Source organism: Cebidichthys violaceus, unplaced genomic scaffold (assembly GCF_023349555.1).
Source record: "Cebidichthys violaceus isolate CVI_PGR_0920_01 unplaced genomic scaffold, fCebVio1.0.p SCAF_33, whole genome shotgun sequence".
NCBI classification, from domain to species: domain Eukaryota; kingdom Metazoa; phylum Chordata; class Actinopteri; order Perciformes; family Stichaeidae; genus Cebidichthys; species Cebidichthys violaceus.
Genome location: NW_027176517.1, coordinates 1,095,888 through 1,123,806, shown reverse-complemented (window position 1 = coordinate 1,123,806; position 27,919 = coordinate 1,095,888). Strand labels below are relative to the sequence as shown.

The 27,919-nt window shown below is 45.3% G+C and overlaps 2 protein-coding genes across 2 annotated transcripts in view; one reads left to right on the top strand and one right to left on the bottom strand.

The window, feature by feature from the left end:
• The first annotated feature begins 1,115 nt into the window (after positions 1–1,115).
• Positions 1,116–20,868, top strand: exoc2 (exocyst complex component 2). The gene is made up of 22 exons (XM_068725070.1): positions 1,116–1,412; positions 2,913–3,058; positions 3,412–3,493; positions 3,601–3,703; positions 4,518–4,636; positions 9,149–9,262; positions 9,726–9,850; positions 10,327–10,395; positions 10,490–10,647; positions 10,809–10,930; positions 11,342–11,403; positions 11,539–11,619; positions 11,844–11,903; positions 12,340–12,395; positions 12,509–12,578; positions 13,790–13,906; positions 17,911–18,052; positions 19,225–19,280; positions 19,399–19,521; positions 19,766–19,827; positions 20,181–20,240; positions 20,367–20,868. Exons 1-22 carry the CDS (start codon positions 1,382–1,384, stop codon positions 20,458–20,460), a joined length of 2,052 nt encoding a protein of 683 aa, XP_068581171.1. The 5' UTR covers positions 1,116–1,381; the 3' UTR covers positions 20,461–20,868.
• A 3,054-nt stretch (positions 20,869–23,922) lies between these two features.
• Positions 23,923–27,919, bottom strand: part of irf4l (interferon regulatory factor 4 like) — a 7,946-nt gene continuing 3,949 nt past the window's right edge. Inside the window, 5 exon segments of the mRNA XM_068724962.1 lie at positions 23,923–25,184; positions 26,032–26,144; positions 27,265–27,445; positions 27,447–27,643; positions 27,733–27,834. Coding sequence (XP_068581063.1) covers positions 25,023–25,184; positions 26,032–26,144; positions 27,265–27,445; positions 27,447–27,643; positions 27,733–27,834 — 755 coding nt within the window. The 3' untranslated portion in view covers positions 23,923–25,022.

Below are 27,919 nucleotides of genomic sequence, written 5' to 3'. Positions count from 1 at the left end.
AGATGCAGAGGACACACAGCTGGCAGCAGGGCAAGGGGGAGTGGGGAGACGTGAAGCAGACCTGCAGTGTGTGTGTGTGTGTGTGTGTGTCTTAGTCTTCCTGTGTGTCCAGCCCTATCAATCCTGTGCTCTCCCATATACACGTCCACGTCTACGTGCCTTTGTCCTAACCTCGATCTGGCTGCCTTTTCTGCCGCCCGGCGAGCAGCGAGAGGTCCATGAGAGGGCCAGCGACGTCCGTACTGATTAGGCATAGGCATGTTTGAACAGTGCGTTTTAGGAATACCTCGGTCCCTGCCTCGAGGCTTCTGTCTGTCAGAACGGACCCACATATTTATTTACAGAACTCGCCCCCTTCGCTTTGCCTCCCCCCCCCCCCCACTCCCTCCAAGCCCTGCTAACAGCGAGCATTTGTAGTTGTGGGGAGAAGAAGGAAGACAGGGAAGTGGAGAGAACAGAAATTCGTTCTATATTTCTTTCTTTTTTTTTTCCGTGTTTCGGTCTCTTAACTTCATTCTTGAGATGTCTGCCTGTTGCATATTTGAGTCGCTCCCCGAGTATGCATGAGAAGGTCTCCTAAGCCTCCTCTGCCTCTCCTCCTCTCTGTCAATAAACCCACACTGCAGCTCTCAGCACCCAGCTGCCCACTACTGCACACCATTTATTTATTCACTGGGGTAGCCACACCGCTCGCTCTGCCTCTTTTACTCTCTCTGTTTTCTCCCCTCATTCCCTCTTTTCGAATTCCCTCTCCCGCGTAAAGCTCTTCACGCTAAGTGATGGATCCCCCGCACCCCACCCTTTAGCAACAGTCATTTTTGGCATCCAGACCTCTAGCTCTGCTCTCCCAAATGTTATTTTTCGGAGAATTGAGACATTTTAGATTCATATTACCTCCCAGGTCAAAGGCTCCAAATGTCCCAAGACCACAAAGCGGTGCTGTTAATGGCTTCGGTTAGGTGAATTGGTCCAGTACAGTTGCCGCTGGGGCAAGGTCACGTCGGCTGCTGCGTGGGAACAGGCACAAGGGGGGGGGGGTAGGTTCAATGGCAGCATCTGTGGGCGGGGAGCCGGCGAGGTTATCTCCCATCTATCACTGGGGTAGGGCCTGTTTATTGTTTTACCTTCGGTTCCTGAAATTGAAAATGTTCCTTTCTCCGGGGACTGAGCGTCGGTTAATCTGCAGTGCGGAAAACCCGTGTTTCCGCTCTTTTCCCAACTCAAACATCCATGCTAATATTTAACGTTTCTCTGATTTGTTATTTAGGTGGATTTTACTGTGTGTTGTCCATCACCGTCCTTTACAGTTAATACTGACGTTTGTGTTGCAGCGATCCACCAGAGGCTGGAGTCTGATGGCACAGAGAGAGTGGAGGGGTCGATGACCCAGCGACTCGAAAACATCCTCAACAGTAAGCAGCTTTTCATTTCCCCCCCAACGCATCCTCTGAGCACATAAAGGCCCCATCTCATGATCCATGTAACGCATTGATGGCTGATGACAAAGTCGTGTGTATTTTATCTCCAGCTGGAGAAACAAAATCTCTCAAACTTCTTACAATTTTTGTTAATGTTTTCTTTAAAAATTACCAAGATACAATTCAGAGAGGGAGATCTTCCAGGTCATTCATTCAATGGCCATCACAGATCCACTCAGTGATACATTGTCAATGTTTTACTGAGCTTTTGCTTCACGTTTGCTCAGTTTCTGGCTTTTTCACAGAAATAAAACTGCATCTCTCAGTTTTATTCTCCTCCTCAGCGGATGGAACTGGCCCATCGTCACGGAGGGAGATTGTAACCCCCCCCCGTTCTCTCTTATAAGATGATTTTAGGTGTCAAAAGTGAACCCTTGCTCTTTATCTTTCTCCCGATACAGTCTGTGTCCATTCACAGTGGACCTCACATAGTGATCGCAAGGTCGAGAACAACGTCCCACGCTCAAATCCTATAAACCTTTAAACTTCTCTATTGTTCGATTGCCTTCGTTCGAATGAAGAGCTCTTTTTGGGTTGTTATTCTCTCCCATCACTTTGACTTATTTTTTTTTACAGTATGTCATTTGAGACGAGACAGTCTTACGCTCTGTGCGCCAAACCTCTCTCACACTCATATGCCGTCCATTAACAGCACACATGTACCCCGTGTGTGTGTGTGTGTGTGTGTGTGTGTGTGTGTGTGTGTGTGTGTGTGTGTGTGTGTTCAGTCGCCTTTTTTTTTTTTGGATCAGCCCCCGGTTTAACGGGCAGATCCCTCAGCAGATGGCGTGTTCCCAGCCTCTCATCTCATACATGATAATGTGACTCCTCTAATGGAGGGTCAATAAGCAGGTCCTTTTCCCGGAGTCTAGAGTAAACAAACCTCCAAAGCCGGACGTAGCTTTCATCCCCACAGCCTCAGACTAGTGGGCCCGTGGCCCGGTGGGTCCAGGCCACCGCTCACCCCCCCCCCCCCCCCAAAAAAGTCATACGTCAGACACGCAGCGCCAATCAGCCAATCACAAAATAACAATGTTTTCATGACAACTTATATTGGCGAGTGAAGGATTAGAATTGTTCCTCTGGTGTTTTTGCTTCACGGACTTTGTTTTGGGGGTGGGGTTTCTGTTTTGATTAGAAGAAGTCGGGGGGGGGGGGGGTTCTATTTGACGGCACATCCGCGACCACCCACGAAGCCAGTTAGTCGTGCAAAAGTTCCTCTCAGCTGTGTGAATAAGAGATAGCTGTCACTTTCTCCGTAGCAGCGCCGACTCTACCGCGTCAGATAAGCATACAGAGCAGGAAGAAAGCCAGAGACCGCCATTAAAGGGGAAATGTGGTATCAACATTTATTTTCATAGTGTCCCAGTTTCTCATTTGCTCCCGCCTCTCTTTTGCTCTCGCACACACTTTCTCTCCCCGTGCGCCTCGTAGGAGCGAGTGATACCGCCGATACTCTGTTCCAGGAGGTCTTGGGGCGGAAAGACAAAGCTGACTCCACACGCAATGCACTCAACGTCCTGCAACGTTTCAAGTTTCTCTTCAACCTGCCACTCAACATCGAACGCAATATCCAAAAGGTACTATAGTGTACAAAATGACAACGAAAAGAACAGCTGATGTGTCAATAATACGAAATGATTACAGCTTCCCTTTGCCCCCTTACACAAACTTGTAAATGCTCTCATTTGAGCTGTGTGCAGTGAGACATTGGATTCATTCAGTTTACAGTCTGCCCCCTCAGAACTTACAATAAACCCTTAGAATAAAGGTCTGGTTATTTGTGAGGCTATTGGTTTAAATCTTGGTGTTGATAAAAACTAATCTTAAGTTAATTTAGCGTTCTCTGGGTGGAGCTAGAGAGGCTCACATAGACAATGTGTGTCACGATTGTTGAGCTTTGTTATTAACTGAAGTGACTCTCGTCTGTCAGGGTGATTATGATGTGGTGATCAATGACTATGAGAAAGCCAAATCTCTCTTTGGCAATACTGAAGTCCCTGTTTTCAAAAAAGGTAAACCCCATTTTTTTTTTTCCCCCCTCAATAAATGAATGAAATGAAGTGTAACATGTTCAGTTATTCTCTCTGTGTTGAACGGTTCTCCTGTTGCTCTGCTCTAGTGTATGCTGAGGTTGAGATGAGGATCGGAGCTCTGAGGAGTCTCTTGTTGGAGAAGCTGCTCCAGACTCCGTCGACACTCCACGACCAGAAGAGATACATCAGGTCTCCTTACGTTTTCATGATCCTGCTATTTCATACCATCTGTCTGTATTCCCCTCAGTCGTCAACAACAGGTTCACTATCTGCATGTGAAGCAGTATTTTATTTAATTTTTTTAATTACTCTTCACACACGTCACACAATCTCTGCGTACAGGAGATATAAATTAATGCCATTTCTCTTAGAACTTCCTCCTCCATCCACTCTCTTCTGTTCACTAGTCCTCTCGGCTTTTTGTTGTCCCGTCATCTTGTTTCTATTTTTCCCCTCTTCCCTGCCTTTCTTTCCCTCTTTTATCCCTCTGCCCATTCGTACTTGTGGTCTCTCCCGATTTATTATTGTTAAGACCGACCTGTCAGGATCACAGAGACCAGTTCTCAACCACACGGCAACATCTTTCATCCTGCTGCATTAGGCACGGCTCTGAACGCCCACTCAGCTCCTGTTTACTCTTGCCGTGAGACGGTGGGAGCCGTGTGCATGTGTGCGCTTTTTATGCCTGTGAGTCTTGCTCAATCTTTTTCGAAAAAGATGCCACCTAATGAGAAACAAATGAGTCGGTAGAGCATAGGGCAACAGCAGAGGGAGCCAGGCCACAGCTCAGAGAGTGCGTCATCCGACAAACCCACAGGTCACTGAGTGATACCCAGGAAGTAAACTCCTGGGAGAGCGACGATTAGAGGTAGAGAGATAAATAAGTGGTTGTGGATATAAATTCATAGATTCTGCCGTTATTGGTTAGAGGCGTGGGTTTCTTTTCCTCCTTTCTTTTTTTTTTGAATGTACATTTCTCACACCTGTGTGTTTGTGCACACAGGTACCTGTCTGACCTCCACGCTCCGGGCGACCCAGCATGGCAGTGCATCTATGCTCAGCACAAGTGGATCCTGCAGCTGATGCAAAACTGCAGAGATGAGTTCATCAGCGGCCAGAGAGGTGACTCACACGCACACGCACACGCACACGCACACACACACACACACACGCACGCACACACACACACACACACACACACACACACACACACACATGTCTGACATGACTCGCTTTACACATGAAGTGAAAAAGCCCCTATTTAGCATTTCCAATCAAGCAGGTCTGAAGGTAGCTGAGGACAGAGGGAAGGCCAGCTGCCTCTCCGTCGTACCAGCGCTCTGCTTGCATTCCCCTCTCCGTCACCCGCCTTCCCCTGCTCTGCTTCAGGCCCGCATGTTTATTTTTTTTTGAACGTATGAATAAGTTGAAAGTGAGGGAGCATTGGCTTTGAATTTGGGTTCCAGGGCTTGACATGTTACTGCACACACACACATACTCTCTCTCTCTCTCTCTCTCTCTCTCTCTCTCTCTCTCTCTCTCTCTCTCTCTCTCTCTCTCTCTCTCTCTCTCTCTCTCGCTCTCTCTCTCGCTTGATCACACACACACAACTTCACAGATGGATTGGAACAATTAACCCCAATTAAGCCGTTCCTCTGTTAAATCAGCCAGCAGAAAAAAATGTGAACGTGAAACCGTCCGCTCAGGAAGAACAGCGATTTGCCAGCCACGCTTAGACCCACATGCACACTCCTACGCCCATACTCGCACAAAGACACCCATACAAATACATTGTGAGTGGGTGGCTGCTTCACATAGTGCAGCTGGAACATAAACATGTCTAATGCTAAGGGTAACAGTGGTTTCCGGGGCTCAGGCTTGATGGATCTGGGGGTTGGTGTGCTCCCTGCCTCTCAACAGTTAAATATCATCTTGATCATCATGTCAGGGATGGCCCCTTCTCGGTCCACACATGCATTCCACAGCTGAGCAACATGTGGCAGGGAGTGAAACTAAAATTGCATGCAAATCAATCGCAACCCAACTATTCTGAAAATTGCCGGTTTGCAAAGATCTGCGTTTACAGTTTATTTACTTTAATATAACAGTCTGAGACATGAAATAAACTTCAAGAGAAACCTTATATCTAAACACTATTCAAGATACAATACAGTTCTGACGCCGCGTAAATAGACTCATTCACTGTGCACAACAAGTCCTCTTACCAAAATGACCGACATGACTTTTCCAAACAAGTGTTTCCTGATCTGCCACATCTATGGTGAAGCTGCGTTTGAGTTTAGGCGACTAAAGCTACTTGGTCAAGTTGAGAGAAAGATCACCTTCATGTTAAAAAAGAAACCAAACTCGACTGTTTCCTGCCGGACATAACTCGCAGTCAGCACCGTCGATATCCTCCCCGACCCCCCCCCCCCCCTTGCGCAGAATTTTCTGCAGAGGCATGAAAAAACGTCCCGCTGCCTCTGCCACCAAGAGAGGACCGCCATTATTTTCACAACCGCATGAGGCCACTTTTAAGGAAAATGTCAATTTAGGTCATTTTAAAAGGCACCCTGGGGAGTTCTCTCACAGATAAACACAATTCCGCACGACTACGGGTCAAAACCCAGAAGTGTTTCAGAAATTGACCGACGCTTGTCATTTTTCTGGTGAGGATGGTCTTCATCTAGACAGAAAGTTGCGCACAACCCCTCTGTTTTTCTGTCAGTTCTACTCTCGTTGTTTGCCACAGCCAGCTGTCTCCTGTCCCCTCTGCTGTCACACAGGGAGCCCCTCTATCCCCACCTCTTCCCCTCTCACACACACACACACACACACACACACACACACACCTGGTAGCTATTTACCATCCCCGGTCTTCTCTGCTCACCTCTCGCCCAAGTACGAAACCCGTGCCTCTTGAAACACCCCTCCACCCAGGCAGCCCTTTAACAGCCACCGTCAGGAAACCACATCCACTACATCTCCCTGACCCCACTCTTCCTCTCTCTCTCTCTTCCTCTCTCTCTCTCTCTCTCTACCACCCTTACCCCTCCTCTCAAATAGCCTGAATCTCCCCATACCGGTACCTCTGCTAGCAGCCTCCTCTTCCTCCCCGTATCACATTTACCAGCTCAGTTGATTTAAAAGACATCTTTTTAGGCCGTTGTCAGCGTCACACGTGGCAGGGATTAGCCTTTTGTGATGGATCAGCCAAGTGTGCTGTAACTGATGTCATTTCCTCTGTCTCCTGTGAGTCCACAATATGAGGTCAGAGGCCGTTCTGGTGGATTTGGGATTCCATCAATTACACTATAGATTGCCATAAATGTGAAATGGAGCCATCCATCTCTGTTGAAACGAAAGCCTGAAGTTCCAGCGTTCTTGTGAGGAAGCGCAGCAGAGCAAGTTGCTTCCGTATGTCTAAACACTCCCATCATGCCCCGGTGCTGCAATCGGACTCTGCCCGGTTCAGTTATACGCTGCAGTGTTCTTATTTCCTGAACAGCGCTTCTTCTGCCAGTATCAATACAATTAGCGGGACATTTTGTTCCTAGGAAAATGGGTTTGTCAGTGAACAATTAGAGGGATTCTACATTTGACTGGGAAACATGCGGTTGTGATTTTAGAGTCAGTCAGTACCACTTTGGGGGAAACATGTTAATTATTACACTTCAACTAGCATGTTTATCAAGTGTTTGCATGTGTATCAGGGCAGGGTGGAGTTTTCTTGAGGGTCTTTTTATTTCATCCCCAAGAGTTTATTTTTTATTCTTTATTGTCTGTTTATCTGTTTAATCAGAAAAATCTGGTAAAACGTGGCTAAAAACAAGTAAAAGGTTAAAAAAAAACAAGCTGAAAATCTAAACTTAATGTGATTTGCTGCTTTGTTTTACTGTATGGGAGGGATTCTGGAGCCCACTTTCACTTCATGCCCAATTTTGTCTTTACTTTTGGTCACCAGACGCATCTTCTCAGCTGTCAGCGCCTCAGAAGAACTTTGTTTACTGTACATCATGGTGGTCAGGCGTTTACAGCAGGAAGCTGAACACCTTCTCGATCATTTAGTACAAAAAATCTTTTGACTTTTTATATGAAAATAAGTAAAAGAGAAATGAGTCTTATGTAATCTGTAGCGTGGGAAATAACTTGCATTTTAACAGGTGTCAGTAAGGTGTGTGTGGACTGTTAGAGAGAAAGTGTGTGTGTGTGTGTGTGTGTGTGTGTGTGTGTGTGTGTGTGTGTGTGTGTGGGGTCAGGGTCACTGACCCCTTGGGGAACAGGAACTCATCTGACCTGCAGAGAAGCATCAGACCTGATGAGGAAGTGAGCAGAGACACATTGTTTCAGCATCTTCAACACATCACACACACACACACACACACACACACACACACAATTTAACCTTCAGACTTTTAGCAAGAAACAGCGTAATGAATAGTTTGAGCACCTAAAACAGCACTTACACCTAAACTGTCTCTCACACACACACACACACACACATACACACATACACTTGTGCATTCTGAGGACGCCGGGGATTCAGCCGACACCTGGATCAACAGTGGCTCTCATCCCCGTAAAAAGAGAGGAAAACATCACAGAGACGCACTGTGCACAGCTCCATATGGGGTGTGTGTGTGTGTGTGTGTGTGTGTGTGTGTGTGTGTGTGTGTGTGTGTGTGTGTGTGTGTGTGTGTGTGTGTGTGTGTGTGTGTGTGTGTGAGAAAGCTTTGTGTGTTTACAGATAATCTGACTCAATTGAGAATTTCCTTACATTTTCTAGACTGGATGGCTGGGCTGTGCTCCTTTTGTTGGGGATTTCTCAGTACTCTCTTAGACACCGGGTTCAGCCCGTGACTCACCGGTAGACTTTTCTCTGTGTGTGTCAGACACATGTTTTGGAAATGTGGCCATCTGTCTCCATTCGTTTAGACAAGCTACACGTAGGCGTACTGCAGCGTTGCACAAACTTGTCTTTCATTTTCATTGTAGTAGGTTTTATCCCCTCTCAGCGCTGCACTGTTTCTCTTTCATTCCTGATTGTCAACTGTCGCCTCTTCTTCTGTTGTCCTACGGTTATCTCATAGGTTCCCTGAACTAAACTTACCTCACTAGCCGAGATACGTGTGTGTGTGTGTGTGTGTGTGTGTGTGTGTGTGTGTGTGTGTGTGTGTGTGTGTGTGTGTGTGTGTGTGTGTGTGTGTGTGTGTGTGTGTGTGTGTGTGTGGTTGCAGAAATACTTTCTCATTTGTCGCCGCTGCAAAGCTCCCTGTTGCCATCTAGTGGAGCTCTGGTCTCGAGGACGAGACGTAGCTGAGCCCGGTGGGGCCGCTGTAAACCCACTTCACCCCGGTGCTCTCAAAAGCCCACCGCTCTGTTTCCTCACCCTGGAAACAAGGGCACATTCTCCCAGCTGCGGGCCACGGCAGAGATGGATCAGAACACAAATAAAGAAAGGCCGAGAGGGGCGAGGGAGGATTGTTTGGTGTGAAAGCCCGCTGAGCTTATTGAGGAATGTGGAATTATGGAAATGGCTTATTTGATTATTTGATATCTGAAGTATGTGTTTCTTTTCCCTCCGAGTTCATTTCTCATCTCCCCCCCTCTCCTCCTTTTCGTTATGTCTGTCAGTGGGTGTCGGCGCTCTGGACCTGGAGGGGGATACCCGCCCGTCGGCCCTCGGCAGACTCGGCCATACTGCGTCTCTGAAGAGAGGGGGCAGCCTCCGAACACCACGACCCAGCAGTGCGTACCACAGTCATAACTCACCCACGCTCGGTGCTTAGGAGGGGCTTCCCTGTCTGCGGACGACTCTGACTGTGCATTTGTTTGTTTGTGTGTGTGTGGTGTGTGTTTGTGTAACACTTTTTGCCCCGTGCAGCACTTAGGGGAATCACATTGTATAAGAGTCCTGCGTATGGGAACGGCAGTGTGTCTCCTCCCATCAGACAGTACAGTAAAATCTTCTTCAACTTCCAGTGTGCCTGGAAGTTAAAGAAGATTAGATTCTTTGAATTACAGAAGCAAGAAGCACTCAAACACTTTCAAGTCAGGGTGGTTCGCTAGTTCACTCTTTAAGTTTCCCATCAATTTCTAGTATAGAGTGGATAAATATTGCTCTGTGTGTGTGTGTGTGTGTGTGTGTGTGTGTGTGTGTGTGTGTGTGTGTGTGTGTGTGTGTGTGTGTGTGTGTGGTTCTTTCTTCTAGCCTGGCGCTTTGAAACCCCGCAGCAGGTGCAGTTTGTGGAGAAGCTGTCAGACGTGGTCATCGGCCAGTTGCCCAACTTCTGGAAGCTTTGGATCTCTTATGTTAATGGAAGTCTGTTCAGTGAGGTAAACACCTGAGAGGCTTTTACAGTGACAAGGAAAAAAAGATACTGTAACACACGACGGATGGGTTCACACTAATCACAAAAACATGTTGTCTTGTTTGTGGTAACTAGTCATTCAGATAGTTCTACATCCTTCTGAGTCCTGAACGGTGAACATGAAAACAATAACTCCCATGATCCCACGCTGCTTCTCCATGTCCCCAAACTCCGTTTTTAGTGATTGTTTTGATTGAGAAACCCCTAGCAGCAGAAAATCACATGTTGAACAAAAATCCAACGTTTTTCATGTTAAAAAAGTCATAAAAGTTTTATTGCAATATACTTTAAATGGTAAAATGATGAACCGGTGCAATTTCTGGTGCAATTTCCAAGCTTTGATTCTGGTACCGGTTGTCTTTAAAAAGTTATTGTCAAATGGATGACTATGATGATATTAAACGTGAGTGTGTCTTGTTTGTTTTTTCTTTCTTTCTGCAGACTGGAGAGAAATCTGGGCAGGTGGAAAAATCCAAGAAAAATGCCAGACAGAGACAGAATGATTTTAAGGTATGCTTCGTTGAGGGAAAATGTTATTTTGAGGTTCTTACTCTCCGCAGTTGTTTTTAAAATAAATGCCTGTGTGTGTGTGTGTGTGTTACAGAAAATGATCGAGGAGATGATCAATCGGCTGGTGAAGCTCGTTCGGGGGGCTCTTCTCCCCACCACCCTCCCACAGGGGGAGCTGAGTTTTTACGGAGGCTGGGAGAACAAGGCGGAGCTCACTGGAGCCTGGCTTACTCAAATTATACACACCGTCAGGTTTGAATCTCTGTCTCATTTGATCATATGCAGTTCTGATCAAGAATGTGAAACTCCATGCCTGCCATACCATTTAATGACCTCAGTCTCTCCCCCTCCCCCTCCCCCTCTGTCTCTGTCTCTCTCTCTCTCTCTCTCTCTCTATCTCGTCTCTCGTCCAGGGCTTGTCACGAGGCTCTGTCTGCTCTGGAGATCCCAAACGACTTGCTGCAGGTGATCCAGGACCTGCTGCTGGAGCTGAGAGTCCACTGCCTCATGGTGACTCTGCTGCACACTACAGAAGGTGAGGGGAGGACTGCCTGCATCTGTTTCTCTGCGTTCCTTTTCGTTGAGTAGCGGTCAGCGTCCTCAACTGTCACATTTTACCTAGAACAACTTCCAGGGTAGTAATGTAGAAAGTGTTATGAGACTAAAACCAGACATGCTCGGTTTCACTTGTGGTTATGCATGGTCATTTTGAGAAGAGTGACTTGTTTTCTCTTAACTTTCCCCCACACTGTGGTCTCATCAGAAAGAGTTTGATTTTATATCATGTTGTGGTTTTCCTTCAGAAACCCCTTAATTCTGTTTATATTGTCGTTTGTAATGACCCTGTGTGAAAGTGGTCACACTACATGTATTTATTTTTTCTTGTTGTCTATGAGATCACACCAGTGGCTCTCTCGATTCACATGTGTGCTTTTTGCACACTCAGATGTCAAGAGGCTGGCTGAGAAGGAGGACTGGGTCGTGGATAACGAGGGCATCACCAGCCTGGTAAGGATGTCCCATCGCGTCACGCAGCAGGTCATGTCGTCATGAGGAACGATTGAGACCTCCTCCAACAAGTGTCAGATACACACCGATATCTATTGTACTCTCTTCATCGTGTTTTTTTTTTTTTTTTTGCAGCCTTCACAGTTTGAGCAGTGCATGGTCCAGATGCTGCAGTCAATCAAAGAGCCCCTGGAGATCAAACCTGGAGAAATCAATGTAAGATAATCCGCTGCAATCATCAACGCAAATGCACTTAAGTAGCAGGAGTAGTCGTATGATCATGGTCAAAGCAGAGGATAACTATCTGAACTACACCGTAACATAGCGTGTGATCAAATCAAATCTTATTCTCTGCCGTCCCAACTGTTGGTTATCTGCTGTTAAGCAACTTGAACAGGATCGTAGGACTTTTCTGATGCGTTTCCCTGTCTTTTCTTTAGGTGCTGCTGTTGGACCAGGTCCAGGACCAGGCCACAGAGCTCAGCGTGAACATCATGAAGGTGAGATCTGTTCAGGCCCGCAGAACAAAACGACAGATATGGTTCTATGATGGATGTTTGGCCGACGCACAAAAAAGCCCCGGAAAGCAGTATTTAACTCTGAAAAACGAGATCTCTCAAGATAGACTACGTGTAACAAAGTGTAACAACTCGCGAGAGAAGCAGGAGCGCTTCATCATTCAGTCTGACACACATCATAACTGAGACTTTATTTGCACACAGTGTGACATGCGGTGAACTTCCAAGACGCGTCATGTTTTTGCAGTGAATTGGCTCCATCGGAATGATAACTGCACAACTATTGCACTATACACACCGTCCACCTCGTGTTCGTGTACCTGAGCTCTAGTTCATCGTAGAGTAAGATGTGAGCGTGGCGTGCGTTCTTCACACCATGCCTGACGAACGTGTTCATGTGTCCATGTGCTCAACGCAGGTTTTCGTCAACTGCTTGGAGCAGCTGAGCACTAAAAGTGACGTTGAAACATCTCGGTAAGTATCCGGATGACTTTTTCTATATCTTTAATTTATAGTGTGCTTGACTCTGACAACACATTCCTCCTGTGTGTGTGTGCGTGTGCGTGTGTGTGTGCATGTGTGTGCAGCAACATTTCAGTGGACCTGTCCTCTCCAGATCGGTTTACTGGAGTTCACGAAGGCTTCAGTCCAACATCTGTAAGCGTGATGTTTTTTATTTTTTATTGTTTCCTTTCAAACTGTTAATACACCTGAAAGCCCACATCTGGCCGCGTCACCAAAGCGTGGGCCCTCTCCTTTACACAACAGTCCAAACGCATGTCTCACTCACTCAAACCACACAAATGTTATCAGGCTGTTTCCTGGTTGTGGACAAGAAAGCAGATACGTCCTCATTTCCTGTAACTTGTTTGAGATGTTAGCGAAGGGGGTTAAGCGCAGGGGAGGAGGAGGAGGAGGACGAGGAGGAAGAAGAGCATGGCGTGGAGTGCTTCTTGTAAAGGGAAATGGAGCAAGGTGCGGACGGGGGTTTCCCCCACCCAAATATATGCGTAGCATTGGTTAGGCAGCGAGACGCGATCGAGTGCAGCTGACCGATGTTGAGACTGGTGTTACTCTTGATATGAAATCTGGTGTTACAAACCGCATACTAACGACAACAGTACCTGGCGGCCATTACTAGATAAATATCAGGTTACGTCCACCCTCTGAAGTCTCATATCTTCAGGTCTGCATTCTTAAAAATATAGAAAAATACATAGCTGCCAATGACATCGTTTGTGCTTGTGAAAATGTACGCCAACCACTCTGCCGTCACCCCTCCTGCCACTGTCTGTGTGCGATTCTTTGTGTGCGTTGTTGTTTGTTTGTGAGTCCCAATTTGAGTCTTAACAGTGAAAGTGAGGACATTTCAGCAACATGAAGACATTTTGGTAAAGCGAAGACATTTGAGGAAAATGAGAAGGAGTTTGAAAAAGTAAGGACACTTTTGACAAGACAGAACCTTTTAGGAGATTTGGGATTTGTGGGGAAATTAGGACATTTTTAGCAGAGTGAAGAGACGTTAGGAAGTGAAGATGTTTTTGATAAGATAGTTGTTGTTTAAGTTACTGCATTTTAAAAATGTGAGAACATAAGCTAAGGACACACAGAAAAGTGAGGACGTTTTTAGAAAGTAAAGAGTGGGGAAGAAGTTGGTACATATTGGAAATGGAGGACATTTTAGGACACTTGGTTTGGTCCTTAACACTTCAAAGGGCTGTTTGAGGGTTAGTACTTTGTCTAAGGGTTAATGTCACGCCCAGGTCAAAGTCTGGGGTTATTAGTTGTGACGATGAAGGTCAGAGGCTAGGGAGTGCATTGCGTCCTCACAAGTATAACGGTATAAACAAGTGTTTTTGTGTGTATAGGAGCAGCGTCTACTGATCATCCTCAGTAACTGCCAATACCTGGAGAGACGCACCTTCCTGAACCTGGCCAACCACTTTGAGAAACACGGCCTCACCGGCACCGAGAAGATCACACGGGTCAGTTTAACACTCAAGTTATATACAGTGCCCTCCAGAATCATTGGCACCCTTAGTAGATATGAGCAAAACAGGCTGTGTAAAAATGTCTTTGCTGTTTATCCTCTTGGTCTTTCACTCAAAATATTCACAAAAATCTTAGCTTTTCATTGAAGTAAAATTATTGAAAGAAAAAAAAAATGTTGACATTAAATAAATCTCCAAAACATGTGTGCCACAATTATTGGCACCCCTAGAAAATATCATGATTAAAATCTAACTGAAGTATAATTCCAGTCATATTTTACATTTGTAAGTTCACCTGTTTGATTAGGAACTCTTAAGTGGTCAACCATGACTTCCAGTTTCACTGGGGTATATACAGTTGTGGTCAAAAGTTTACATACACTTGTAAAGAACATAATGTCATGGCTCTCTTGAGTTTCCAGTTATTTCTACAACTCTGATTTTTCTCTGATAGAGTGATTGGAACAGATACTTCTTTGTCACAAAAAACATTCATAAAGTTTGGTTCTTTCATGACTTTATTATGGGTTAACAGAAAAAGTGATCAAATCTGCTGGGTCAAAAATATACATACAGCAGTGCTAATATTTGGTTACATGTCCCTTGGCCATTTTCACTTCAATTAGGCGCTTTTGGTAGCCATCCACAAGCTTCTGGCAAGCTTCTCGTTGAATCTTTGACCACTTCTCTTGACAGAATTGGTGCAGTTCAGTTAAATTTGATGGCTTTCTGACATGGACTTGTTTCTTCAGCATTGTCCACATGTTCTCAATGGGATTTAAGTCAGGACTTTGGGAAGGCCATTCTAAAACCCTAATTCTAGCCTGATTTAGCCATTCCATTACCATTTTTAATGTGCGTTTGGGGTCATTGTCCTGTTGGAACACCCAACTGCGTCCAAGACCCAACCTTCGGGCTGATGATTTTAGGTTATCTTGAAGAATTTGAAGGTAATCCTCCTTCTTCATTATCCCATTTACTCTCTGTAAAGCACCAGTTCCATTGGCAGCAAAACAGCCCCACAGCATAATACTACTACCACCACCGTGCTTGACGGTAGGCATGGTGTTCTTGGGGTTAAAGGCCTCACCTTTTCTCCTCCAAACATATTGCTGGGCATGGTGGCCAAACAGCTCGATTTTTGTTTTGTCTGACCACAGAACTTTCCTCCAGAAGGTCTCATCTTTGTCCATGTGATCAGCAGCAAACTTCAGTGGAGCCTTAAGGTGCCGCTTTTGGAGCAAGGGCTTCCTTCTTGCACGGCAGCCTCTCAGTCCATGGAGATGCAAAACACGCTTGACTGTGGACACTGACACCTGTGTTCCAGCAGCTTCTAATTCTTGGCAGATCTGCTTTTTGGTGGTTCTCGGTTGACTCTTCACCCTCCTGACCAATTTCCTCTCAGCAGCAGGTGATAGCTTGCGTTTTCTTCCTGCTTGTGGCAGTGACAAAACAGTGCCATGCACTTTATACTTACAAACAATTGTTTGCACTGTTGCTCTTGGGACCTGCAGCTGCTTTGAAATGGCTCCAAGTGACTTTCCTGACTTGTTCAAGTCAATGATTCGCTTTTTCAGATCCATGCTGAGCTCCTTTGACTTTCCCATTGTAGCGTTTGTGGGCGTTTGTATCCAATGAGCCCTATTTAAATGGCCTCAGAGAAGTCACCACCTGTAGTCACTCATAATCACTCACAAGAAGTTAAGAGGCCATGCTATGAAGCTCATTTTATTGACACAACTTTCTAAGTCACCAAAATTGCTAATTCATGTTGCTGTATGTATATTTTTGACCCAACAGATTTTGTCACTTTTTCTGTTAACCCATAATAAAGTCATGAAAGAACCAAACTTCATGAATGTTTTTTGTGACAAAGAAGTATCTGTTCCAATCACTCTATCAGAGAAAAATCAGAGTTGTAGAAATAACTGGAAACTCAAGAGAGCCATGACATTATGTTCTTTACAAGTGTATGTAAACTTTTGACCACAACTGTATATGAGGTGACACAGGACAAATTCCCTTGGTCATTCATCACAATGGGAAAAACCCGAGAACACAGTGACGATGTGCGACGAAACATTGTTGAGCTGCACAAATCAGAAAATGGATATAAGAAAATCTCTAAACAGTTGAAAATACCCATTTCCACTATCAGGGCAATAATTAAGAAGTTTAAAGCGACAGGAGATGTTAAGAATCAGCCTGGAAGAGGACGTGTGGATACATTGACCCCACGCACCGTGAGGAGGATGAGTCGACTGGTAAAAGAATCTCCAAGGATCACAGCTGGAGAATTGCAGAGGTTAGTTAAGTCTTGGGGTCAGAAAGTCTCCAAAACTACCATCAGACGCCACCTACATCACCACAAGTTGTTTGGGAGAGTTGCCAGAAAAAAGCCTCTGCTGTCAATCAACAACAAACTAAAGCGCCTACAGTTTACCAAGCGTTACTGGGACTATCAATGGGACCGGGTTATACGGTCAGATGAGACCAAAATAGAGCTTTTTGGCAACAAACATCAAAGGTGGGTTTGGCGTAGACAGAAAGATAGCCACACAGAGAAGCAGCTCATACCCACTGTGAAGCATGGTGGTGGGTCGTTGGTGTTGTGGGGCTGTTTTTCTTCCAAAGGCCCTGGACATCTTGTTAGGATACATGGTATCATGGACTCCATCAACTACCAGCAGATATTAAATGAAAACCTAACAGCATCTGCCAGGAAGCTAAAAATGAGCCGTGGTTGGACCTTCCAGTAGGACAATGCTCCGAAGCACACCTCAAAATCTACTCAAAAATGGTTCACCGACCACAGAATAAAGGTTTTGCCGTGACCATCACAGTCCCCCGACCTAAACCCCAGAGAAGATCTGTGGGATGAGCTGAAGAGGAGAGTCCACGAGCGTCGACCTCTGAATCTGAAGGATCTGGAGAGATTCTGCATCTAGGAATGTCTCAGATCCAGAGCCATGTAGTCACCAAGCTCATCACGCTATATAGGAGAAGACTCACAGCTGTTATCTTGGTAAAGGGAGGCTGCACCAAATATTGAATGAAGGGGTGCCAGTAATTGTGGCACATATATTTTTGAGAAAAATATTAGTTTCATGATAAAAATGTAATGTTTCTTTCAATTATGTTACTTCAGTTAAAGGTTAGATTTTTGTGAATATTTTGAATGAAAGATCATGAGGATAAACAATAAAGACATTTTTTGCATCTCGTTTTGCTGATTTTTACTAAAGGGTGCCAATAATTCTGGAGGGCAGTGTGTGTGTGTGTGTGTGTGTGTGTGTGTGTGTGTGTGTGTGTGTGTGTGTGTGTGTGTGTGTGTGTGTGTGTGTGTGTGTATGTGTATGTATATAGAGTACTCGCTCTGACTCATATTGCTGATTAGAAGTGTGTTGTGTTTTCATTAAAAACGAAGCTGATCAGAGAGATGTTGAAGTTATGACTCTTTACTTAAAAAGTAAAGGTCATTGTCTTGGAAGCTCATTTTCACTCCTTTCTCTTCTTCACACACACACACACACACACACACACACACACACACACACACACACACACACACACACACAATGACTAATGGCTGATTCACAAAGCAAAGAAGTAATCGGTTAGCTTTCCAGTAAAAAAAAAAACGGTGAACATCATTTTTCTTTGAAAGATCGATTCAGACTTTTAATTTTCCCGTCTCGTTAGTATTTAGAGAGCAAGATATAAGTGGCAATTTGTCTAGATTTTAATCTTAGAATATTACTAACAGAACTTTGAAAAATAACAAACACGCAGCGCTGGGTGGGAACTCGATATTATCATTCATTTATTCATCATGTACATGAATAAATTATGTTAATTAAAGAAATGTTTGACACGTTTGAGGACCACAACAGTATCACATTGTGCTTAGACTTAGAAGTGACGATACAAAACCTATTGTGTGCTGAATGTGTTTCTCCACGGTGCTGTTGTAACGCCACGCCTCCTTTACGCCCCAGGTGAGTGTGCACGCCGTGCGGGAGCTGGATAGAAGTCTCTTCGAGGCCTACATTGAGAGACGAGCCGACCCGATCTCGGGCTCTCTGGAGCCCGGCATCTGCGCTGGATACTTTGACTGGAGAGACTGCCAGACACCCGCAGGTACCGTACCGCACAGCCTCACCGGGACCTCCGTCCTCCGTCCGGACGCTACCTTTGTGTGTCGCAATGACAAAACCTGGAATTTTATGTCTGAGAGCCAACCACTCACTGACCCCGGTGCGATCAGAAGTGAGCTCCTAACGGTCCTGTTGGATGAGAATGCGGCACTTCTGGTCTGAGATGCATCGTTGTGGTTCTCAATGTGTCATGTGTAAAGTACGGCTCTTTGATGGCTTACTGTAAACACCACAGTATTGGTCCCCCTAAAGGTCTGACGGCCTGTTTGTGTGCAGCTGTGGGTGTGCAGCGATGTGAGCGCACATGGGTTTACTTTGACTTTTTGTACACCAGATGCACCAAACCCAGGTGAAACTTAAATGCGTATATGTGGTTCACCTTAACACAGGATGTGAGGCAGCATGTCGGAGTGCCTGTTAGAGCTCCGGGTGCATTCTCAGATGGGCAGCAGCTCATTACATGGTTTTTAAAAAAAAGGCAGGATTGAGCGAAAGCGAGGCCTTGCTCTGGTTTGTTCCTGTTGGTGTGTTTGGGCTGCATGTGAAAGAGGAACATTTTGGACTCTAAACCACAGTTCTAGGATATGATACTTTCACTTGTTGCACTTTTTTTTGTGTGGGACTCATGACGGTGTGTGTCTGTGTGTGCTGCTGCTGCAAGGCATTCAAAATCCACTTTCAGTCTACTGTCGTCTCTGGTTCCTTCAGGTTTTACACTATCTAATTTCTAAAAATAATACACCTCCAGCTTCGTGTGTTTGCCTGATTTTGATCTTTGTGTGCAGCTTGTTAATGTTCTTTCTAGAGACCTCGATGATAAAGGCTAATGAATAATAAAGTCCTCCCGCTTAGGAGCATTTCTAGCGCAAATGACGGCGGTTTCCGATATATCTTGTTAATCACGCTTTCACTGCTCATCCACTTACATTCACCATGTACTGTACACAGTGTAGAGTGTACTGGATTGCTTACTAGTTAAATAAAACCAAACTTCAGTCACACCAGCCTGTAGCTTCACACACTGTCTCTGACAAGAGTCTGGTTTAACTGCATGGAGAGAGAAACCTTGAAGCGCTGTTTGTTTAAGTCTCTTCGCGTCTCTTCTTCCCGTGTACCTGGATCTGTGTTCATGCTGCCACTTCTTTTCTCCCTCAGGTGTGAGAAACTACCTGAAGGAAGCGCTCGTCAACATCATCACAGTCCATGCTGAGGTACAAACACCCACACGCTTCTTTGTCCCACGCCCTGATCTCTCCTCGTCTCTTCATCGGCACTCTGAATCTACCCGCTGTTCTAAACGCGTCTGTCGGACATCTTTGTCTTCATCAGGTCTTCACGGTGTCCAAGGACCTGGTGCCTCGGGTTTTGTCTACGATTGTTGAGTCGGTTGCGGAGGAGATGTGCCGTCTTATGCAATGCGTGTCCTCCTTCAGCAAAAATGGAGCGCTGCAGGTAGTCACCGACACACGCACCCGCACAGTTCTAGAGCAGTTAATCACTCATAGTAAGACCCTGACTCATAAGTCGACCCTCGCGCTCTTTGGGGGATTCACCTGTCGTTTCTGATAATGCCTTAAAGCAGTTTAAGCTGCCAACTGCTGACGGTTGAAGACGTTCATTTGATTTCATCTGCTCTGTCGCCCATAACCCCCCCCCCACCCCCACCCCCCACCCCCCACCGCTGCATCGTCCTCAGGCTCGTCTTGAACTCTGCGCTCTGAGAGACGCCATAGCGCCGTACCTAAACTCTGAAAGCAGGTGAGTGCAGCACACGCATTCGCGCGGTGGCGCAGACGGGAACTCCCACATGCGCCCGGTGATTTATGGTAGCGAAATGTCACAAACATAAATCTTAGCAGTCGCACATCCCTCTTCTACAATCCCTATTTATGTTACTTGGTGGGTTCTGGAAAGGAAGTGAAAGTAATCTGGTTCTGCTGTGTGCACGCACTGTGGTGTGCCACTGTGTGCATGCGTGTATGTGTTCATGTGTGCAGGTCAACGTGCATGCCTCGACTTCTTCTGAACTGTATCTTCTGTTTTCCAGTTTTAATAAATGTGTTTGTTTTGTTTTTTTAAATAAAGTTTTAACCGAGAGTTTCTTTTTGCAGTGCCAGCTTCAAACTGGCTTTGGATGCTCTTCCACAGCTCCACAGCGGAGCCGATAAGAAGTGAGTTTCATCCTGGTTACGAGAATAAATTCATCTTTTTTAAATACATTTTTTTCTTTCGCTATACGCTTCATGCTTTAAATATTAATTTCACACGATTTATGTTGTTGTTTTTTTCCCCGCCAGGTTGTTGGAAGAGTTGTTGAACAAGTTTAAAAGCAGCATGCAGCTCCAGCTCACCTGCTTCCAGCCCTGCTGCATCCAGCCTGTTAAGAGATAAACTCACCCAGTCTATCCACAACTATACTGCATGATATATACCTATCTGTCGTTTCACTCATCACTTCGATTGTTATCGCTTTTTTCAGTCTTACTTTCGTCTTCTGAATCGTGAGATTAGACACTAAAGTCTGTTAATCTAATCTCAGAGACTCAACATGAGTTGATTTCATTGTTACTGTGTAGGACAGTCCCAGACACGTTGGTTATGCTAATCACACACGGCCCAGTCACGTAGCTGACAGGCAGTGTTGCATGTGGCTAGCTGGCCCGTTTCCAGAAAGTTCTGGCTCAGAAGTGTCTCTACTGTCCCAGACTGAAATATGTGTCCTAATCAAAGTCTAAATGTGGTGTTGATGCTTTGTACTGTGTCGTCTCTACTGCCAAATAAAGTAAGAAAACTAACTCACTTCTGACTATTCCACTAATTGACTAAGAGGCGGCGGAGCTAAAATAGATCATGTATGTTTTAGTAAGACAATCATGAGGATTGGCTGATGGCCGCCATGGTTTTGGGAGAATAAGATCCTTTGTAAAGGCAAGTTTTGCTCTTGCAAATGAGTCTCAATACAAATGAGTCGAAATATAAAGAAGGCCGTGTGGTGGCTCTACCACTCCTGAAGCAAATCACTAGTTCTTTGGGCCACAGCCTGAATTACCACCAAAGTGTCGTAACATCCTGTAAGTAGTTAACCGTCATTATCCTGCTAACTAACTGAGAGAGGACCTCGTCTCCTCGGTGGAGATCAATACGCTGTGATCTTGTTCCTGTACATTCTGTTGTCTTCACAAATTCTACATTTCTGCATCACTGTCTTACTTGTTTACTTTATTACTGAAGATGGTGCACCACAAATGATTTATGGTATCACAAAGATGATTATTGTTCCAGTGCAGTTCAGCAAAACGTCTCTAGTGCCAAGGAGCAAAAAAAAAGTACATGTTGACCTGCATGTTACTCCGTGTACTAGTACTACCTGTATGTACATCTATGTACCGACCCTGTGAAGCATCTGATCGCTTATCTCGTCTTTACACACACAGATCCATATGTCACACTCGAGTGAACCGCTTTGCATATTGGTGCATACTTGCAGACAGTTGGTGTGTGTGTGTGTGTGTGTGTGTGTGTGTGTGTGTGTGTGTGTGTGTGTGTGTGTGTGTGTGTGTGTGTGTGTGTGTGTGTGTGTGTGTGTGTGTGTGTGTGTGTGTGTGTGTGTGTGTGTGTGTGCGCGCGCGCGCGCGCACACCACGGTTCAAACCAGCGTGTTTAAGCCATTCATCTGTGGAGCCCCAGCTCACCAGTTCACTCATGCTGTCTGGCGCGTCACCGTCTGGCTCTCTGGGAGGGGAGTGAGCACAGGGCGTGTTGTGCAGGGCGGGGCACGGCGAGGGCCGTTATTCAGGGCAGCAAACCGGAAACGGAACGGGCCGGAGTTGGATCCCGCGGGGAGATGGTGACGGCAGAAAGTGCGATCACGGCCGTGGGTGTGGCGAGCGGTACGGTTGCGGTAGGCCTCGTCACTCGGGCGGAGGAGACGCACAGCATCACGCCCACAACTCACTGGAGAGAGTTCAACAAAGACGCGAGGTTGTCGTAGGACAAGGTGTGCTGCAGTAGCAGTTGACTCATTCAACCTTTTTTGAATGTAGCAGCTCCACCTGTGCAGTTGAGTTCTCTTTTGGCCACAGCTTTCTGTTGTTGTCTCAGTCATGCCCCGCAGACCTTTTCTGTGTCTTGGTTTCCCATCGACGTTCAGGGGGAACGCCGCGCGTGGCAGACAGGAGTTGTTTTGATTCTCTGAGAGCTAAACTTAGCTGCGTGTCCTCCCACGGATTCATTCACAAAGTGAGTTCAAAGCCTAAACCCTTATCCGCTCTCTGTTTACAGTAACAGAGGTGAGAAGGGGGAGTTTTTCTTTTATTTATTTCATTTTATTTTCGCCAGCACTCTGTTCCATTCAGGAGAATGACGAGACCTGCGAAACACATTTCTACTTTGATCTGACTTTTCTTCGCCTTGTGAGTGGGTTTACTGAAAGGAACGGAGAACTTTGACACATCAGAGGAAATATACTCAGGTTGAGCTCACCCTGACTGTTGTGGTTGTTTTCATACAATCAGACTTAAAAACACGGCAGGTGAACAAGCTCAGCAAGGAACAAACTCTGAACTCACACTGGAAATGTGTGGCGTTCAAATTTCTATCAGTAAATACTTCAGGTGCAATCTGGTCACACGCTCCAGGTGAATGGGGGCAGCCTTTCCCCTCTTCTGCTGGGTCCACACAATCTAAATGTACAGTTAGCCAACTGCTAACTCACTGCAGGGCAGGAAAACACGAGGTTCACCCAAACTGAAGTCCTGAGAGCAGAACAGGACGTCAACACTAAGCTCCTCACATTCCGTCGATGACATTCGCTACATTTTAGAGTGATTTAGTTCTGGTCCACATTGCAGCTTTATAAGCACTATAGAAACATTTAATAATGCTTATATCACACTCTAATGTAGTCATAAGCAGATATATCAAGTGTTATAACAACTATAGCTTCTCCTATCGAGACCTTTCAATATTCTTACGGCTGTATTTCACTATATTTTCATTTGTTATACCTCCACTCGTCCATAGCAGGAGTTATAGTTGTTAACTGTATATAGTTTGTTGTAAACCATTTATTAAATGTGTATAGAGTGCTAAAAAATGCTAATTTGCTGTCAGACATTAATTATTAAAAAGGTCTTATCAGTGTCGTGACATTCAACTCATGACTAATATATTGGTACAATATTTCAGGCATAATTTCATTTGGAGATTCATGGTAGAATGATGTTAAAATAAGAATTATAATAGCTAATATCTGACTTTCTGTACATCACTTTAACCTAAAGGAACGACCAGAGCGAGCAGGTTTCCTTCCTTTGTAAATGTACAAGAACGTGTTTTCAGTTGAAGTGTAACAGGTGACGTTCGAGGATCTTCCTGTCAATCATTTCGTGGCAGTGACGTGTATTTGTGGGTTTTTGCGATTCTTTTCCATGGAAGTGGAAACCGACTGTAATCTGAAGTCAGGAAGGCCTTTTCTCTCTCTCTCTCTCTCTCTCTCTCTCTCTCTCTCTCTCTCTCTCTCTCTTACTCTCTCTCTCTCTCTCTCTCTCTCTCTCTCTTACTCTCTCTCTCTCTCTCTCTCTCTCTTACTCTCTCTCTCTCTCTTACTCTCTCTCTCTCTCTCTCTCTCTCTCTCTCTTTCTCCCTCCCTCCAGCGCAGTGCGGAAAGCGTGGCCGACCTCTTCCTCTTCTCTCTCTCCTCCCCTCCTGGTGTCGTCACGTTTGTTTGTGATAACGGAGCGTTTGATCAACCGGCCTCATCCTGCGTCTGAACCACACTTCCTGTTCAGAGATGGCACTCGTAGCGCACGACGTTACCCAAGGAGCTCGCGCAGTTATGAACACGGGGTCCTCTTTGCACTTAAGCCATTTATTGTTTTTGCACAACAGAAAAGTGCTCCTTCAAGGGGAAAAGAAGCTCAAACACTCCAACTCGTTCTCAGATGTGATGCATGACACTTCAATTTAGACAATATATATTGTAAATTGATACAAAATTGAGTTGGAAAAAGCTTATCCAAAAACCAGCTCCCTGAGTTTCTCACACAAACATAGCTGGGCACAAGACTGCATTCATAACTTAAATGGTGGCGATAGTGTCTCCCAGCAACAACAAAAAAAAAAAAAACATTTAGAAGAAGCGATACATCTGTACCAAACATCTGTACGGCAGACGTAAAGCAACTGCCAGAAAACAATTAGCTTAGCTTAGCATAAAGACTGTAAATGAGGGAAACAGCTAGCCTGGCTTCAAAGCTTCTGTATAACATGTCACAGATTAAACAAGGTGTACAAATGAAATAGTCTCTCATGAAATGACAAATTGTATGTTTTTGTACACGTTAAACAAACAAAATATAAACTGTGAGCTATAGATGTTGTTACATTTCCTCAGAGCCAGGCTAGCAGTTTCCCCCTGTATCCAGTCTTTGTGCTAAGCTAAGCTAACCGCCTGCTGGCTCCGGCTTCATGTTTACTGTACAGACACACACAGAGGGAGGGGGGGGGGGGGCATCGATCTTCTCATCGGACTCAGCAAAAAAAAAAAAAAAAAAAGTGAATAAGCGTATTTCCCAAAATGTCTGTCACCTTAAGGCACAACAATTCAACACAGTTGTCTTCTGTACAATCACATCAGCTGTCAGTTCTCTTTGCATAGTGAGTCTGGAGCCATGAGAAATGGTACCACAAAAATATAGTAAGGAGAGAAAGAATTGACACACACTCACCAACACACACACACACACACCGACACACACACACACACACACACACACACACACACACACACACACAGTACCCTACAGGGCAAACAGTTGCTGTCACTAAGTGTCCATAATCTTCATGTTTAACACTGTCCACGTTTGTCCTCTTGTTTCAGTTAAATGGCCTCCTGTCTCAAAGGCCTCTGCTGCGTCTTGAAGTTTTTCAACAGTCACTTGAACCTACTGAGATCACTCCTGCAGGCTGCTGCTGTGGTGGTGCGCGACGGTCCTCTGGTAGTCCTCGGAGGCGTTTATGTGCTCCGTGACCCCCGGGTGCTCGTAGCTGCGGAAGTAGTGGCCGCCCATCTGCTGGGCGTAGTACAGGAGCTGCCTGGCAAACAGCGGCTCCACCTGAGAGAGCAAGGACGGGTCAGAGAGGCCAGTTAAACGCTGCGAGGTCTCATCGTTTGAGACGTGAAAAGCAGGATTTGAAAGTGTAAAAAAAAAAAAAAAAAGAACGCATGAACGTCTGTAAGAGAAGTGTTTGAGGACCTGACCACACGCTCCAAACAACAACAGCAGGATGTTCAAGTTGTCATTAAATAATAAAAAGAATCAAAAGGTTAAGTTAGCTTTAGGGATATTTGTCTGTATTTGTCTTGGTCTTTTAATTATTGGATTGAATCTGCTGTTTTTTCATCTTTTTAAAAGGGGAGAACTGAAATGGGAGCTATTGATGGTAAACATACAGTTTGCTCTAACACAATAATAGCCTGGAAAACAGTTCAGGACCCTGAATAACCAATAATCCACATCTCAGATTTTTTTAATCAGATAACCAAATTATTTGGTCGTGTGTTTGTTAAAAAAAAACAGCGAAACCAATTGAACTTTGTAGGCGGGATTAGAAACACTGCTAGAAATGACAACAAGCACTGTGTGGTTGTAAAGCTTTGTGTTCAGTTATCCTCATAATTGGACTGAATCGTTCCTTTAGTAATCACAAATGTGACTCAGAGGTCTGGAACCGGGCGAATGCTGAACCTCTGCTGGACTCGTTCAGAAAGTGAATTTACGGTTTTGAAACGTTATGAGTATGAAGAGGTTCTTACAGACTTTCAATCTTAGCTTTTAACTTTCAAATCCTACTTTTCAAACCACATTTAAAAGGGAAAACAAATGACAAATACAAGAGTTATCTGGCGGTGCTGTAAACGGTACTACTATATGTGCAGAGCAGCCGCAGCATTGCAGTCACCTGCACCGTGAGGGTCCGTCTCTGTCTCTGCAGGTCCAGACACTCGTCTCCAAAGTTCAGCAGGACCTGGAAACGAGGCAGCGGCCGGCCGTGGAGGCCGTAACTCTGGATCTCTGAAAGTCAAGGAAGCAGATGAGCTGACTTTATTACAGGCTTTGATATCTGAAATTCATAAACGGGTGGATTCAAATGAATTCAGGAGAACTTCTCTTGAAGTGGCGTGACCTTTGGGGTGATTCGAATGGAAAGTCCTGCTCACACCTTGTATGCAAATACAATTAGCTGTTACACAGCTGGCTGAGCATGTGGGCGGGTTGATGTGGCTATAAGGAAGTCATGTGACTGAAGTGCTTCTTTAAGGGGTTTGTCTTCCTCAGTTGTTGTGGTTAGCACACAGTGATGTTGAGTTTTGGGGGGATTTGTTTGTCTGAAGTTTTGTACTTACATGCTTTTTATCCGAAGTGACTTACAGTAAATGAGCTGTAGTTTTTCCTCAGAGACTTACTGTAAGTTTAACTTGAGCCCTGAGGTTGTGCCTCTTATGTTCTGTATGAGCATCACACATACGAGTCACAGAGCTACCGATCTGATGCAACGGGAAATAAGCTTTGAAAGATTCCAACGGTTGATGAACTACACTTTTTCCAGAATCCTCAAAGCCTCTTCTCTTCAGTCTGTTGCATTAAAACATTAAACATCTGTTTACTGACAAAGCTAGAATGGAATATCTCCTCCCTCAATCTGTACAATTTATGGAAAATCAAATTGGTTGATTTGATTTATGTTGGTGTTTCTTCATGATATTTTCATACAAAATTACATTTTCGTAGTTTTTACTCAAAGAGCATTGCAACGTATGAAATATGTGTTCATCCAGATGTGTATTAGAGTCTCTGAGGCGTCTGAAACCACGTTCAGAGCGGCAGGAAGTCGTTTCAACAACAACTGGGTAACCCTTTGGTGAATAAAGCCTTGTGTGCTGGAGAGTTGCACAACATGTGCTCATTTTGAAGAAAACCAATCGACAAACATATATGCGATAATCAGTTATGAAAACCAACGTGCTTTACTTTAGCTGGTTCCAGATTCTTAAATGTGAATATTTGATGTTGGATATTGTTAAAAATGTATATATCTTTGGATGCGGACTTTTTGACATTTCGCCGCTCATAGAATATCAAACAAATTGAATGATTGTAAAGAATGACTTTCAGCCCTTTTCTTCTGTCTCACCTGTCAGGTAGTCCTGTGTGTGGAGCAGTTTACAGGTGACCTCTCGCTCCAGTTTGTTGGGCTTGTCTCCATACTGGGACAGTCCTCCCTGCCAGTACACTCTGCCCTGACACAGCCTCCGAGCGTAGAGTCCGTCTGGGCCCATCCACAGTAACACGCCCCTCTCCAGGGTGGACGGGGGGACTCGGGGGACACTCCTCCGTCCTCCTTTGGGCAGAGAGACTGTCCACGGGCAGGGGGACCACCTCGGGACCTCCAGCGGACAGGTAGTGCTTCTCCTCTGGGGAGCAGGGAGTGATGTGGCAACCCTCTGGACTGGAGGTGGTCACCTCCCTCACCAGTGTGTCCCGGAAGTACACAGACACGTGCAGGCGGAAGTCTGATTGAAGGAGAAGAGGTCACGGGTCACGTTAGCAGTGCTGCGTGTCGCCTGTGTTCGCGAAAGAAAGTGAAAATGACGGCGTTCACCTGAGAGCGCCTCTGCTGATCTGATGCTGGCGTCCAGCGAGAAAGGCGAGGGCTGACTGTCAGCAGGACCGTACGAGTAAATGGAGGCTCTGAGTTGATATCCTGCACGCACGGAGGAACAGACATGAGCTCAACACGGGCACAGACAGGAAGCGCTTTGTGATGCTTATGAAGTGAACACCGAGGA